Here is a 16,542-nt window from a genome sequence, read left to right on the forward strand (position 1 = left end):
GCGGGGGGAGAAGGAACGTGCGCCCGGTGGCCCGGATTGGCCTCCAGGTCCCCCCGCCTGGGCGGCGGAGTGCGGGCGGCCCGGGCTGGGAGGTTTGAAAAGCGGGCGAGAGACAAAGGCAGCAGGAAGCCTCCTCGGCGCCTGGAGCCCGTGCTCGCAGCCCCCGGGGCCCCCCGGCCGGCCCGCCGGCCCGGAGCAGCAGCAGCGGCGGCCGGCGGCGGCAGTAGCAGGAGGCAGAGGATGCGGCAGGGGGCGTGGGAGCGGCAGCGGAGCGGGCGGAGCGGCGCGGCCCGAGCGCGGCGTGGTTAGACCCGAGGCGGCGGAGGCGGCGGAGGCGGCGGAGGCGGCGGCCCGGCCGGGCTCGGGAGTGAGTGAGAGGGCGCCTTCCCCGCCCGGGATGTGAGGACCGAGCGGAGCCCGGGGCGGGGGGAGGGAAGGGAAGGGAGGCGAAGCCGGCAGGAAGGAAGGAAGGACGGACGGACCAGGAGGAGGAGCGGCGGCGGCGGCCGGAGCCGGAAGGCGGGGAGGGGCCGTCCGTTGGGCCCGAGGCGGCGGCGGCGGCGGCGGCAGCGGCTGGGGCGAACCGCTCTTGTCGCCTCTCGGGACAGGAGCGGCGGGGCCCGCGCCTCCTCCCCCCCGGCGCCGCGGAGGGGGGAGGAGGAAGATGGAGACCCACATCTCGTGCTTGTTCCCCGAGCTGCTGGCCATGATCTTCGGCTACCTGGACGTCCGGGATAAGGGGCGCGCGGCGCAGGTGTGCACGGCCTGGCGGGACGCCGCCTACCACAAGTCGGTGTGGCGGGGGGTGGAGGCCAAGCTGCACCTGCGCCGGGCCAACCCGTCGCTGTTCCCCAGCCTGCAGGCCCGGGGTATCCGCCGTGTGCAGATCCTGAGCCTCCGCCGCAGCCTCAGCTACGTGATCCAGGGCATGGCCAACATCGAGAGTCTCAACCTAAGCGGCTGCTACAACCTCACTGACAACGGGCTGGGCCACGCGTTTGTGCAGGAGATCGGCTCCCTGCGTGCCCTCAACCTGAGCCTCTGCAAGCAGATCACCGACAGCAGCCTGGGCCGCATAGCCCAGTACCTCAAGGGCTTGGAGGTGCTGGAGCTGGGGGGTTGCAGCAACATCACCAACACCGGCCTTCTGCTCATCGCCTGGGGCCTGCAGCGCCTCAAGAGCCTTAATCTCCGCAGCTGCCGCCACCTCTCGGACGTGGGCATCGGGCACCTGGCCGGCATGACGCGCAGCGCTGCCGAGGGCTGCCTGGGCCTGGAGCAGCTCACGCTGCAGGACTGCCAGAAGCTCACCGACCTTTCTCTAAAGCACATCTCCCGGGGGCTGACGGGCCTGAGGCTTCTCAACCTCAGCTTCTGCGGGGGCATCTCGGACGCGGGCCTCCTGCACCTGTCGCACATGGGCAGCCTCCGCAGCCTTAACCTGCGCTCCTGCGATAACATCAGCGACACGGGCATCATGCATCTGGCTATGGGCAGCCTGCGCCTCTCAGGGCTGGATGTGTCCTTCTGTGACAAGGTGGGGGACCAGAGCCTGGCTTACATAGCCCAGGGCTTGGACGGCCTCAAGTCCCTGTCCCTCTGCTCCTGCCACATCAGCGATGATGGCATCAACCGCATGGTGCGGCAGATGCACGGGCTGCGCACGCTCAACATCGGACAGTGTGTGCGCATCACAGACAAGGGCCTAGAGCTGATCGCGGAGCACCTGAGCCAGCTCACCGGCATAGACCTGTATGGCTGTACCCGGATCACCAAGCGCGGCCTGGAGCGCATCACGCAGCTGCCCTGCCTCAAGGTACTCAACCTGGGACTCTGGCAGATGACGGACAGTGAGAAGGTCAGGTGAGGGCGGCGGCACCTGCTCCCCCTGTCCCGCCCTGTTTATCCTCGGGTCACCACCACGCCCCCGCCCCCCTCACTCGACATGCACACTTACACAGAGATCATTGCAGCGGATGAGATGGGGGCAGGGACACGAAGCCTCAGGCTCATTTTCTCCCTCCTCCGGCACCTCGGCCCACTACACGCCCATTCCCATTGCATCTGGGGTTCCTCTGCTACCCCTATCTTCCTCCCCTCTTGTTTCCCCTGACGATGAAGGGACGGATTCAGCTACTTACCCACCCACTCCTCTCTGCAGGGGGATGGAGGACTGTTTGAGCTACTGTATCCCCACTGCTTTGCATTTGGAAACGGGGGAGGGGGTGGGGAGTGACTAGTCCTTAAGACCCTGGGGAGTTGAGGAAAATGTCTGCCTTCACTTAAGCTTTCATTTGAATACTGTGATCTGGTTTTTATTTTGAAATGTATAAAGAGCAAACCCAACTACCACGGCCTTTTCACCCTTCTTCCTTCCACTTTGTAACTAATCCCAGGCTCTTCTCATCACTTCTACAGTACTCTGCTATTCACGCTCATTTCCTCTTAATTGTCTTTCTTTTTCGTGTTTTTGTTTTTTGAAGAAATTTGAAATCACTGTCCTTTTTTTTCTGCTGAATATAGTCTATATATTATATATATATAAATTATATATATATATATACATATATATATATGTCTGGCTACCTCGTTTTAGTTTACTTTTTTCTCTGAAGCCCTGGAATTCTACAAGAGAGATATTTTGAGAATGAAACATTTTTGTGCCTAGACTGGAAAGATGCCCATTGGGTTTGTACGTCTTTTTTGTTTTGGCTTCTTCCCAAACCCCATCCATCCAATGTATCCCGCTTCCACATTCTGGCTATCGTTTTTTCTCCCTGCCCATTGGGATTTTGAGGGCCCAACGGTGTTCATAAATCTTGACTTAATTTATAGCACAAATGTGTGGAAGAAATGAGAGTCAAACTTTTGTTTGTTTGTTCGTTTGAGATGCAGATTGTGTCTTGAAAATGATTATTATATATGCAAATTCTGCCCTACCCTCACCCTCTTCCAAGTTTCCCCACAAAAAGGTCACACGATGAGGCTTCCTGTTGGAAGCGGAGGAGCAGAGTTGGCCTGCGGAGCCCCTGGGGCTCTAACGTGAAGGGGAGGAGACTGAAACTCATGTCTTATCTCTGTTAATAAAACGGGAGTTCGTGGGTTTTACAACAATCTGTTTCTAAATGGAGGAATAGATGACTTTCTTTATTTTGGTGGGGGTTGGGACTTGTGGCTTTAAAAAAAAAATCGCTTTTGAGTAGGATGTATATTTTTGTTGGGAGTTTTTGTTCGTTTGTTTATTTTTTTAGAATCCTCCACAGCAACATGCGAGACCATGGAGTTAAAGAAACCCAGAGACCTTTATCAATTAATTGTACTGTTTGTGAATTTGTATAAATAATAACAAAGATCCTCTTAAAACGTTTATATTCTTACAGTAAAAGGTTAAACTGATATTTATATAATAAAAGAGGAAATATGAAGTATGTTTTGGAAAAAAAAAACAAAACAAAAACAAAAAACCTTGTATCTGTGAATTATTTTGAAGGCAGTGTGTGTTTGGGTACTTGCCAAAGTAGGAGGTGCTGTCTGTACTCTAGGAGGAAATAAGGTAGAGTTCAGTGCATCCTATGTGCTGTGAGTAAGCTCATGGTTACAAATTTATTCTGTATAAGGTTTACTACTGACCTCTAAATGTTTTGTTGCTAGAAATGTGACTGGACTGGAGATTTATATAATTTTCGGCTTTAAACTGTCAACAACATGGAAATTGAAAGAAACGGAAGAAAATGGAACTTAAAAAAAAAAAAAAACACCAAAAAACTCGATCTGTTAAGAGTCACAATTTCCCTAGGGTGGAAATGAGATCCAGGGGTCCTGTTGAAAAATGGGTCCAGAGATGTGGAAGTGGGGAAGAAAGGACGGGTTTCTTTCCACTCTGAGTGGGTGTGGGGAGGATGTGAAGGGTGGAGGGAACTGAAGCCATTGTTCAGAAAAGTTAAAAGAGCGCTGTCCTTGCCTGCCCGCTCACTTGCTCAGTCATGCATGCTGAATCTCACAGTGTGAGTGAGGGTCCTGGTGGAGAGGAGGAAGGCAGTTCAGCCCCTCTTTTTAACATTCTCCTCCAGGCCCCGCTGCATTTAAGCACTTTCCTGGGGGATGGGGAGGTTGGCCAGGAGTTCTTGCACATTTGCATTTTAAGCACTCACAGCGCCGAAGCTCGCCACTCAGATCCACTGTGGTGAGGGCTCTTAGGCTGAATTCGGGGCGGAGAAATGAATACCAACAATTCTAGCAAAGGGTTCCCTCTGGTAGACAATAACTAAATAATCAACACCCCTGTGACCAGGCTGCGGAAGTGGCAGGGCATAAATACTCCAACAGTGGAGTAATTCACATTCCTCGTTTCACAGAGTTCTTTCTTAGCTGTTTCTGAGATTATTTTTAAACAAACAAATACAGATCCCAGCAAGGACTAATAAGAGCGGTATAAAACTTGCCTGCAAAGACATCTCTTTCCAGGAAGAGAGCTAGAACCCACGTTTCTCTCGGGGTGAGATTGTTTTGTAAAATTTCCAAGCTTTCTGCTTGAGCATATCACAAAAGCGGCATTGTTCCTTTTTGGAGAGCCATCACAATTGGGTCTAATTGAGCCTGACACTAGATCCATCTTCCTTTTCTTTGGGGAAGGTGTGGATCTCTTTCTTCCCTCTTAGGTTACAGTGCTTACTGCCTGAAAAAAAAAAATGTGAACCCTAGTAAGAAGTCGGGACCTGGAATTAGGGTCAGCTTTCTAATTTAGCATTTGGCACTATACCGCATTAAGCTTCCACAAGCTGTGAGTTCTCGGACTGTTTTTCTTCCTCCAAAAGACTGCATGACTATGGATTCGGTCAATAAAAATTTGAGCACCTCCTAAGTCTTCGACTCTGTGCTCACATTCTTCATTTTAATACACAAAATAATCCTACCAACTACCGGGAAGGCTTTAACACTTTCCTATTTGGTTGTTTTTTGTTTTGTTTTTGTTTTTGTTTTTACTTGAAAGGCTGAGAAAAGTTTGACTAAAGGTCGGTAAATTAATGTTTGAAAGTGAAGATCACGGGCCTACTGTCCTCAGCCTAAACTGGGTATACTTAAGAATATATCTGGAGTGTCTCTGGAAATGATGAATAAACCATTTACTTTCATCAGCCAAGGTTAACTGTTTATCTCTCAACCTTTGTGGATGGAAAGAAAGGAGTGTGTGTTGAGAACCTGGGGAATGCTTTGCATGGTACCTGTAAATTTCTCCTTTCAGTCCTCAAAGCAGCCTGTTGAAACAGGTATCCTGATTTCCAGATACGTAGTACTCGTCTGAAGTCCCTCAGCCACTAACGGAGGGAGACCAGGACTTACACCAGGGCCAGCTCCCAAGGCCACCTCCCTTCTGTACTCTGCGATGGTTCAGTTACTGACCCTACCTTGAGTTCAGTGAGGTGACCTCACAGAAGTGAGTGGTGGCTGTTTGATCACCATGTGGACAAGCGCAGGCCACAGGGCCATCCTTAAAGGGAATTTGGGTGGATCCTATCTCCACCGTATCTACTGGAATGGAAGGAAATGTTTTTAAAGACTAAAAGCACTAAAGAAAAGGACTTGATAATATTTTGCAGGTGCTACAAAAGTTAAAAGGCACTTCAGGGCAGCTTTTAGAATAGCAGAAAAAACCTCATTCAGGTACTGGCTGCACTTCAGAAGTGAAAAACCAAAATGGGAACTTGTTATAAACTTCATCACGTAGAAGTAATAAACCTCATGGAAACCGCCTGGGTGGTGGTGGGGACAGGGCTCCATGTACATTTCTGAGGGCAGTAGCCCTTAAAGTCTGTCTGGACTTTAAAGGCAACGGTGGGGTTCCGTTTCTGCAGTCCCTTAAGAGCCACAGCAGGCCTCCAGGTAGCAATGCTGGGCGGTGCCCTGTGATCCTCGCCGCTGTGGACTCCCTCCAGCCAGATTCCCCAGTCCTAAGGGCGGGGGGCGCCCCATTTACCCCACATTTGGCAACAGGAATAGGGATGCTTGCCTAACTTACAGTGTCTTTAAATAGTTAAGAAAATTCAAATTGGGGCGCCTGGGTGGCTCAGTGGGTTAAAGACTCTGCCTTCGGCTCAGGTCATGATCTCAGGGTCCTGGGATCAAGCCTCGGCATCGAGCTCTCTGCTCAGCAGGGAGCCTGCTTCCTCCTCTCTCTGTCTGCCTCTTTGCCTACTTGTGATCACTCTCTCTGTCAAATAAATAAAATCTAAAAAAAAAAAATTCAAATTGATCATACTCTTTCATGATTCATATCAGCAACAAAGACCTGAGAAAAGCAAATGTTTCTTTTTATTGGAGCTTCCTTTAAAGGTAAGGACTTTCACTGAGAAAAGGACACTTGATATGTAAATTGAAGCATGGCCTCCCCGCTAAACCCTGGTGCTTTCCTGCCGTGCTTACTAGAGAGAAGCTGGTCTTGAAATAAGCAAACCCTTTTTCACTTCTGACTTAGGAAATGTGAACTCGAGTTCTCAAAGGGGAAAAGGTAATGGTCCCCAGGACCGCCCTGTTTCCAAAGAACAAGAACCTCTTGATTAAAAGATCGCATTTGTAAAACAAAACCGAGGCTTCAAGCAGCATCTGACAACTGTCCCTTGCCATTCCCCTGCAAGGGGGTAGAAGGCCTGGCCTCTGCTCCCTGCTGCCCTGCTGGAGAGAGGGAGGCTCCAGTCAGTCCCGTGGCCATCTCTTCCCTGCAGCTCACTTCACTCCCTTTTCAGGTCACTCAGGCCACTTAGTAGAGGGCAACACCTGAATGTTGTGCCCCTCGGAACCCGTGGGGAGGCAGGGGTGAGGGTTTCTGATGAACTAACACGGAGCACAGGACCAGACGCTGGAAAGCTATGTCCAGATGCAGGCCTATGCTTAGGCCGCGTCTCTCATTTTTGTTCCAACATGATGTAGAAGTTAAACTCTTTTGCAAAGTGAATGGTATCAAACAGATGAGACACGCATCACTGCCAGCTATTAATAATTGAGAACCCAGCAAAGGTAAGTGCACAGCCAGAATAAGAGCAGGTACTCTCAGGGCTTGGAGAGAAAGCGAATCCTTTCTGGACAATGAGTACATTTAAATGTTCACCAATGATCAGTTTCAGTCTTTTCCTCTTTTCCAGGGATTGCTCTGACTTTGCTGGGTGGAGTGGCCTGTACCAGCCCAGAACATTCAGTACCATGTAAAGTCAAGTCTTCCAGTTAAGGTGCGAAAGAAAGTAAGCTTGAGATCTTAACTGTGCAGCAATAGCGTGGGCTATGCTAAGCAGCCCTGCAAATAAAACAAAATAGAAGTGGAATTCCTCTGCTTGCTGTTTATTAACCCAGAAAAATGCACGTCATTTTCTTAAAAAAAACTTTAAGTTTTTATTCTCTCATTCCTCTTTGACTTTAATTGTTTAAAGGACAAATGCCACATATCCTTGTAAGTTCGCTTTTATTTGGGATGGTGGAAAATAGTGTCCATTACAAAGAAGAGAAGAATGAGGTCCTTCTGCAGCCTCAAAGAAACCCCCAGTAAGACCATGTTAGGGACACGAATGCAATCTGCTGGAAGAATTGTCATAACGTAGTGTTCAATTTCTGTCTTAAAAATGTTTGTTGTCACAAATCTGGTTGATATGCACACTTAATTTTATAAATGGGGAAAGAGGCTTGACAAGGCTGCAAAGGTTTTGCCTCGGTGATGTGAGGAGCGCATATCAGAACGGGGACTGCTTCAGACTTTAAGACCACATGAGAGAGGGATAAACAGGCAGGTCGCTCTTTGATCTTTCCCTGAGACCCTGCAAATACTACTCTGACCCCTTGGCTTCAGAAAGGTGCCAAATCAGAGCCCATTTTCACTGGGAGAAAAAAAACAAGAACAACCCAACTGCTGAAAGTTACTACTACTTACACATTACGTTATGCAAACTTAGATGTGTCTTACAAGCTTTATGTATAGGGTTATTCAAGAAGCAATTGGGTAAATGGGCTATAGGGTACTGAGGTAGCCAGCTGTGTCACACCTGTCACCTGTTGTCCTCAGAGGACTCGAACCAGTTTTCCAGGCACTGCTTTGTCACAAACAGTGATGCGTGTGCTCTAAGTCTGTGCTCGAGGTTAGTCCCAAAGCTACGGATCTAGCACGTGTCCAGCGCACCACCACCGTCTGTCACCCAGTCCTTGTAAAGTAGAATCGAGCAGCAGGATCCACAGCTATTCCTCTCCATTCAAAGGTAAAAAGGCTTAACTTAACAGATGTTTTAGTTACCAATCCCTCTTGTCCAGAAAGAGTACAAGGGTTTCATTTGTAAGTATCAGGCACGCTGTTAATGTCTGTTACTCCTCAGTTTATGTAATTCACACTCCAGAAGGGGGGTGCCCAGCACGCCGCTGTCTGTTCAATAATTACTACTCCTTTCAGAGTGGATTCAAGTCCCTGGAATCGGACTGTGGGAAAATCATTCTTTGAGACCAGATTAACTTTTTAAAAAATAGCACGGGATAGTGCAGCATGGCTTGGAAAGAACTGTTCTCATCTGAAAAGAATATGAAAATATTTATAAATATCCATAATATTTCTCCTTAGGAAATCCTTACCCTAAACTGACATTTTTATGTACACATCTGCGTAGGAATAGCTTCCTGCTACCATTTTGCTTTTTTAGAAATGGTCTCTAAATAGGGAGGAACCATAAAAACTAGTTATATGACTCCTAGAATCTTTAGTAAAACCCCTGAGGCTAAAACTGGACAGATGGATAAAACAAGGGAGGAATCGCAATAGTTAAGCTCCTCAGATTCTTAATGTTCTCAGATGGAAGATAACTAATTGGTACCCTCCATTTTTACTTCAGTGTTTAAAACCTTTGTTTCATAGTTCAAAATCTCACTGCTGTGAACCTAAAATAAAATAAAATAAAATAATAAAAGGACAGTAGGTATGTCCTAAGCAAACAATATGGAATTGACAAATAAAAGTGACAATTTCTAGCTCTTCTTCATCATTTCAGATGCACATAATTTAATGAGTTTCAGGAATCTGGAAAGATGGTATGGCCAGGTTCTCTGATCCCCAAAGCTTTATCAAGCTCCCAGCTTGCTGTTGTAGGAAGCAGGGAAGGTCTCCGCATTCTCTGAGTCTGGGATAGACAGACGACTGGCTCTTCCAGCCCTCGCTGCTGTCTGTGCACTTGAGCAGATGTCCTGCCATTGTGCTCGGAGTCAACTGACGACAGTCAGAACAGCATGGTCCAAAGGAAGACAGCTGCCCTATCTTTTTCCCACACACAAGGGTCTATATTTCAGTGGAATCACAAGAGGAGCTGCAGAAATTCACTTGAGTAAGCACCACACAGGCTTTAGCAGCCAAGAGCCTCATTGCTGCTTACTTTAGAAATAAAATCAGATAGGGGCGCCTGGCTGCCTCAGTTGGAAGAGCATGCAGCTTTTGATCTCAGGGTCATGAGTTCAAGCCCCATGTTGGGTGTAGGGATTACTTAAATAAATAAAACTTTTAAAAAAGGAATAAAAATGTGTATATGCAAGTTAGGAGAGAGAAGTCAAACACTACACTTCATTGAAAGGCAGGGGTGGAAAATGAATTTTGACTCCTTCTAGATTGTTCCTTGACCTTTCCCATCCCCACAAAACCCCAAAACAGCAAACCTTTCCTACTCGCATAAGACTAATCCTCCCCACTGTGATACAATGACGAATCAGGTCTAGCTGGCAGTCCAACCTTGTATTTTTCTTTTCTGCGAGCTTACTAAGATGATTTTAAGATCCACTACACGGCAGCAAAAGAAAATATAGTTAATGCAAAGGAATGGAAATTCGTTTTCCAATGGGGAAGACGGAAAGGGGAAGCATGGACTGTATTTTTCCCCAAAGTCTGCAAGCCCTGTGTTTTGTCAGCAGGTGGCACCATTGTCTGCAAATTGGAGGTTATTTCCAGTGGGGAACCCAGACCTCCTCCCCTCACACAAATGCCCTCTGGTTACCACCCACACCACCTTCCCCTGCCCCAGAGAATTTCCCCAGGGTCTGAGAGTTGACAAAGGAGGAATCTCCTGTTGCCAAAAAGATAAAATCGAATTTTAAAGCATCAGAGAATCTATTTTAAGAAGCCCAGGTGCGCAGCACTTTGTTTTCCAAGCAAGGTAGCAGGTGTGACCTCATAAAGGTTCCCTGATTGAGCTCACAGTGGGTGCATTGCTTTTGGAGGCTGTGGGAATCAAACATCAATTTCTAATTTCTCTTAAAGACCATCTTGTACAAATCCTGTCACATTTCCATATTTGGGAAGTTTGGGAGAACAAATGGGGTAAAAGTTTGCAATCCTACATAGAGATAATTTTAACCACAATAGTAAAACTGCTGGCTTTTTTTAGTGCAAAAAAATAGAAAGCATATCATCTCTAATAAAAAATTCTAGAGAACCTTTCAGGAAAAACAAAACTTTAAGTTTTAGGAGTACCTAGTTTTATTATTTTATTATAGAATGAGAATCTTTATTGCCCAGATGAAGACATCTTCATAAAATCTAAAGGAGTCTATGAACTTGAAAATGTAGGGGCACCTGGGTGGCTCAAATGGTTAGGCATCTGCCTTGGCCTCAGGTCATGATCTCCAGGTCCTGGGATAGAGCCCCCTATCAGGCTCCCAGCTCAGTGGGGAGCCTGCTTCTCCTTCTCCCTCTGCCTGCTGTTCCCCCTGCTTGTGCTCTCTCTGTGTGTGTCTCTCTCTCTCAAATGAATAAATAAAAAATCTTGGGGAAAAAAAAAAGAAAATGTTTAAGAGCATGATAGAGAAGTAAGGTCGCTCCCATATCTTTTCCTGTGGAAAAGACATTGGGAGAAAGCAAGAGAAATTAAAGGGAAAGGACTTCTAAGTCGACTTGGCCAGATTCCATAAAATGACACAATCAGGGGCAGGCTGAGGGCTGGTGAGGCGAGGCCTCGGGGCTCTTCCCTTTTGATGCTCAATAGTCTGGCCTCAGGGAATCCACACCTGGGATCTGAAGAGCAGTTGGCGCAGGCGTGGAATAAATGTGTGGAGGAGGAAGGTGGATATCCCCGTGGCTACTTGTACCAAACTGTAGTCACTGGACGGGGCACCGCTTTATTCATTCAGTAATAGGTCATTCTGGGTTAGAGAATGAGAAAAGAAGGGAAAGCCTTCTGGAACTCAGGGCGCAGCCAGGAAGCAAGCAAATCACCGTTCCTGGGACCATTCATGAAGGTCTTATAAAAGCAGAAAATCTTCCCAGGCAGCTTTCGGGACATTGTAGCTCCAATATGCCACTGTCAGTGACCACACCAGGTCCAGATTCAGGGACAGCACTCCCGGTAAGGAAAAGGGGTCCAGTGGCAAGAAGAGACAGCCCGGATCACTCCACACGGAGCTGAGGAGGAGAAAACACAGGGTGGACCCAGGAGCCAGAAACAATTGAGGCAGGTGACGTTACGAGGGAAAGCATAAGCTATTTAAGGACCAGCAGCTCCTACAGATGGTTGGTAGAAGAATGACTGGCCATCTCCGAGACCAGCTCTTGTGAGCCTGCACACATCTCCAAGAAGACAAGCGCCCTTTCTTTGGTTGTTGGGAGCCTGACTTGACATGAAACTTCCAACTCACAGGCCACCAGATTGGCCTCAGGTGAACTGCGACAGAGGACGAGTTGGAAGGTGACCGCACCGGGCACCTGACCCTGTTCTGCTCAGACAGGTCGCTGTTCGCTGCCCTGCCCCTGACAGCCATTCTCATCTCCCGGTGCATGCTCCCACTATATGTACTCTCCCATTGTATGTATGATCCTGCTGTGTGTTCCGCTATGTGCATGCTCCCACTGTATGCTCCCATGCTGTGTACGCTCCAGCTGTATGCTCCCGTCATACTGTGTATGCTCCTGCCTGCTTCTGCTGTATGTATGCTCCCACTGTACGCTCTCCCTAGATGTATGCTCCTGCTCTATGCGCCTGCTGTATGCTCCCACTAATGTATGCTCCCGCTGTATGTATGCTCTTGCTGTATGCTCCCGCTGTATGCTCCTGCTATATGTATGTTCCTGCTGTATGCTCCTGCTGTATACTCCCGCTATATGTACACTCCCGCTATCTGCATGCTCCAGCGGTATGCTCCCCCTGCATGCTCCTGCTGTATACTCCCGCTATAGGTATGCTCCCGCTATATGTATGTTACCACTGTAGTTATGCTCCTGCTGTATGCTCTCTCTATATGAATGCTCCTGCTGTATGCTCCTGCTGTATTTATGCTCCCGCTGTAGGTATACTCCTGCTATATGCATGCTCCCACTGTATGCTCCCACTGCATGCTCCTGCTATATGTATGCTCCCACTGTATGCTCCGGGCAGGCAGGATGAACAGCATGTTCCAGTCACCATCCTGGTTGCACAGGGAAAAGAAGCCAGGAAAACAGTGCAGCCAGGAAGACAGAGAAAGCATCCAGGGCCGCTGGGGGTGACATCCTTCACACAGGCCCTTGAGGTAGCAGTTGGCTCCACTGCCCACCAGCTCCACTCCACTCAGGCTTCTGGACTTCATTTTGGCAAAGAAGGTGTAGCCCACAGCTCTAGAGATCCCCAGAAGATGCCTTTAGAGAACCCTGAAACCTGCCCATAGTGGGCTCCCAGGGCAGAGCTTGCCGGCCCACACAGCCTGGCCACTCCCCTACTCACAGGGCAGCCACGGCTGCTGCTTTCCTAACATCTCATTAGTCTCGGCCCCACAAAAGTAAAGGTGTCCACACAGACATCCAGGCTAATCCAGAACAGCCACGATCCAGTTCTTCGAGTTCTGACAGAGCAGAGGTACACAGAGCATGGTGATGGGGGGGGGGGGTGACATGGATGTACATGGCCTCAAATGAAGCATGGCTCCGGGCCTCTGACACACCATCCGGCAGGTGTCCTGCATTCTCTTGCAATCCTCCTGGATTTGGGGGATTTGGGGTGCCTTGCACTTGATGCCCCATAGGGGCAGCGCCCCCCACCCCAACCATGAACCATTCCCAAGCCCTGGAGCTCCCACTCCTGTGCCCATTCCTGCCTCTGCACCTGCCAGGAACTTGCAGAGAAACCACAGCACTGTGTGCAGGGCTGCAAACACCTTCCCACCCTTCCACCAGTTGCCCAAAACAAGCCTGCTAATGCTAATCTACCCCCTCACTTGCAGCTCAACAGCTTTTCTTCTTAAGCCCCTGATAATGGTTTTACTAAAATCCCCTTTTGATGGAAAAAAATCCCAGCTGGACATTTCAGGCCTCAGCACAATGTACAAGGCTGCAGGTCCCTTTCCCTACCTCACAAAGGCCTCTAATCAAGTGGAAAATGTGCTGGAGGCCAGAGGTTTGGGTCTGCAATTATTTTTTAAGGGATTACTAGAGAAGAATAGGGGGCAGCAAGGATTCCCCCCTCCCCGGCTTTGTTTTCCATTTGGTCCTGCTTTTAGACATATGGAACCAGTAGCTGCGTCCAATTCCCTAAGCATGAGAGCCTCACGTCTCCCTTCCCTGGTGGAAGGGTGTCATCTCTGAGCGCCATCACTTCAAAAAGATTTAGAGAGTTTGGAAGCAATATGCAGGTCCTATTCTGACCCCATTTAAGCCCTTCTTTATAAAGCCACCATCGAACAGGATCTCGTGTGCGAGGAGAGCACTCATTCATTAACCTCTAACCCCCACTCTGTATGCAGAGGGGAGAGTTCACACCGTGTCCATACACTGCTAAGACTGGGAGCATTCACTAGGGCTTCCCAGGCTTTGGAGGGCAAGAGGTCATGTTCCCAATCTTGCGAGATATCCTTCTTATTTATATACATTGACCCTTCCCCTCAGCACAGAGCCCTAATGCAAACCGTGGATAAAAATATAAAAAACCCTAGCCATTCTGAGTAGCCTATTTGAAAATGTGCACTCTGGAAGGAGGTTTGTCTTCTCTGCATATTGTCATCTATCCATAAATGCTCACTTATAATTGATAAATAGACGTTTCAGTTTGGCCCTAAATTCTCCTCATTCTGTTTCAGCACAGAGGGACTGCTCATCCTTCTCAACCGAGCTGGTTAGTGATGTATGCAAATACCCAGTAAAAAGGAAATGATTACGAATTCCTAAACTCATTCTGGGATGATCAAGGATTAGGCTGTTCAGCTCTGAAAGCTAGAAGTCAGCACATATGGCAAAATAAATGCCAGGCCGAGTAACAATTTTCAGGTCCCCTTCAAAGTTCCTAAAACACCTTTGGTCAAATCCAAACAAACCCCCGAAAACCCAACTCTGGTCTGTTTTGGTCAGTATAAATGCCTTGTCGATTTATTTTGCCTTACTGATTTTTCAGTTTTCCCGCAGAAAAACCCTAAACCAGTGAGAACCAGATGGATAAAAGCACAAGTATTACACTGAATACATTACACTTACTGCTTCCTACTAACACCATCGTCATATTCTGCGTTGGCCGTCACACTTCTTTTCGTGGACGTTGCAGGAGGAGGGGGCCATACAGTTTCCCTAATGACAGTAAGTAAGGGTGGCCCCTCTGGGGTCCTTTCCCCAAATAATGACAGACAGGCTTGCTGAATCACTTCTGTTGGATATCAAAATGTTGTGACAGCTTTCTCTGGCAGTAAATAATCTTCAGCCTACTTTAGATGAAGATGAACTTGTTTAGCAAAGTGAAGTGATACATGCAAGGGCACTGGCAGGGACAGTGGACTAGCTCTAAAGATCTAAAGGGGACTTGGCTCCTTAAATAAGGAGCAAACCATGAGCTAAGTGCACCTGACAGGGAGAGTTGTTCCAAATCTTCCTCTCCCAGATACACTTGCTGAATCATTACCCAGAATGCCTGTTTGCTTCTTTCCTTGGCTTACAGCATTATTTTATTTTGTTTTATTTTTATTTATTTATTTGAGAGAGGGAGGGGGGAGTGACAGAGAGAATCTTAAGCAGGCTCTATGCCCTGCGCAGAGCCTGACGTGGGGCTCGATCCTATGATCCTGAGATCATGACCTGAGCTGAAATCAAGAGCCAGATGTTTAACCGACTGAGCCACCCAGGCGCCCCAATGTTAGTTTAATAGTCATCATTATTCTTATACTTCTCCATTCTTTTAATGTCCTGTATCCAACAAAGTATCAGTCGTTTTAGAAGTTGTTCTTCCTATCAAAACCAGTTTGGGTAATAGTAAAATAGCAATTTGAAAACAACAGTTCGATACAACAATAATGACAATGTATCTCAGATTTTTCAGGGTGGCTGAAGATTTTAGTCCATTGGGATGTGAACATCTTTCACACTCTCATTCGGTCAGAAAGGTGTACAACCTAAGACCAACTTTCTTAATTTTCCACCCAAAATACAAGATTAGAGTTAAGAAGTACCAAGTATGGGCTTTCAAATTAAGGAAAAGAAAATTTTGTTGAAGGCCTAAAGAGAGAAGGAAATGACATCTTGAGGTTGAAATGTTATCAGTCCAGAGTTCATGTCTAGCTGGCATTCCTAAAATCGCTGGGATGTGCCCTTGAATCCATGGAGAAGAAAGGCCATATTCCCCTGATGGTTCCAGGCAGGGTAACCTACAGGGAGGAAGGGAGGCTTCCTTCTCTTCAGTGTCTTCCCTCGCTTCTTCTCTCACGTTCCTAGGTTGACACCTGACTCCTGCTCAGCTACCTGTGTTTTATTGCTTCATATTTCTGAAATTCTCCCTCTTTGCTCATTTTCCATTATTATGGGCACACTTACCATCTGGCTCAGCCAGCTCCCTACAATCTCGACTCAGCCACCACGTCCCAGCCTGGGATGGCTGCGCTCCTGACTCTGGCTTCCCCTGCCTGCCCTGCTCGCCTGCTCCGGCACCCCCACCGGAACTCCGGTGGAACTCTGTGGAACTCCCCAGAATCATCCAGACTCGTAGAGACAATCTCTGCACCGCAGTTTTAAGTACTATTTTTTACTAAAGCATGTCTCCTAGTTAAGGCTGTTCTTTAAAGGGATACATCAATCCTTATCACAGAAAATCCTTATTTAAAAAAGTCATCCGGAATAGACACATTCGGACAAGTCTCCCTTCAGTCCCTCGTCGGATGCTGTTTCCCTCCCTTGAGATGTCCCCGGGGACAGAGTGGGCCACATCCTTCTGGATCCAACTCTGGCTTTCAGAGTTGCCAACCCCAGCAAGGTGACAAATGCCCCAAATTTGGATCTGATAGAGAATCTTATCCTTGATTTGTGTAAGACCTTGAACTTAACCTTTTGCCAGCATACCTTAAGCCCGCAAAGGGTCTACAGTAATCAGGCAATATTAAGAATATCTCTTCCCTGGTCTCCTGCTTAAGAATCTCTTAAAAAGTTCCTCTCTGGGAACTATTACGAGTTTATCTACATAGTGCTGACAGACAAGTGGCAGGACTGATAAGGCTGGTGCGTGGCTTTATCAGTTACAGAGCTAAAACGTCTTTAAGAGCCTATAAAAATGCTAACAAATATTCCTTCTGACCAACCCATGTAACAGTCGATCACAATCA

The 16,542-nt window shown here is 47.9% G+C and overlaps 2 protein-coding genes across 3 annotated transcripts in view; one reads left to right on the plus strand and one right to left on the minus strand.

Annotated features, from left to right (window-relative positions):
* Positions 1 to 16,542, minus strand: part of WNT5B (Wnt family member 5B) — a 107,757-nt gene that overhangs the window by 46,209 nt on the left and 45,006 nt on the right. The window lies entirely within an intron of this gene.
* On the plus strand, positions 374 to 5,140 carry FBXL14 (F-box and leucine rich repeat protein 14). The gene has a single exon (XM_059184409.1). The coding sequence runs from the start codon at positions 665 to 667 to the stop codon at positions 1,865 to 1,867; it is 1,203 nt and encodes a 400-aa protein (XP_059040392.1). The 5' UTR covers positions 374 to 664; the 3' UTR covers positions 1,868 to 5,140.

Source organism: Mustela lutreola, chromosome 8 (assembly GCF_030435805.1).
Source record: "Mustela lutreola isolate mMusLut2 chromosome 8, mMusLut2.pri, whole genome shotgun sequence".
Taxonomy (NCBI): domain Eukaryota; kingdom Metazoa; phylum Chordata; class Mammalia; order Carnivora; family Mustelidae; genus Mustela; species Mustela lutreola.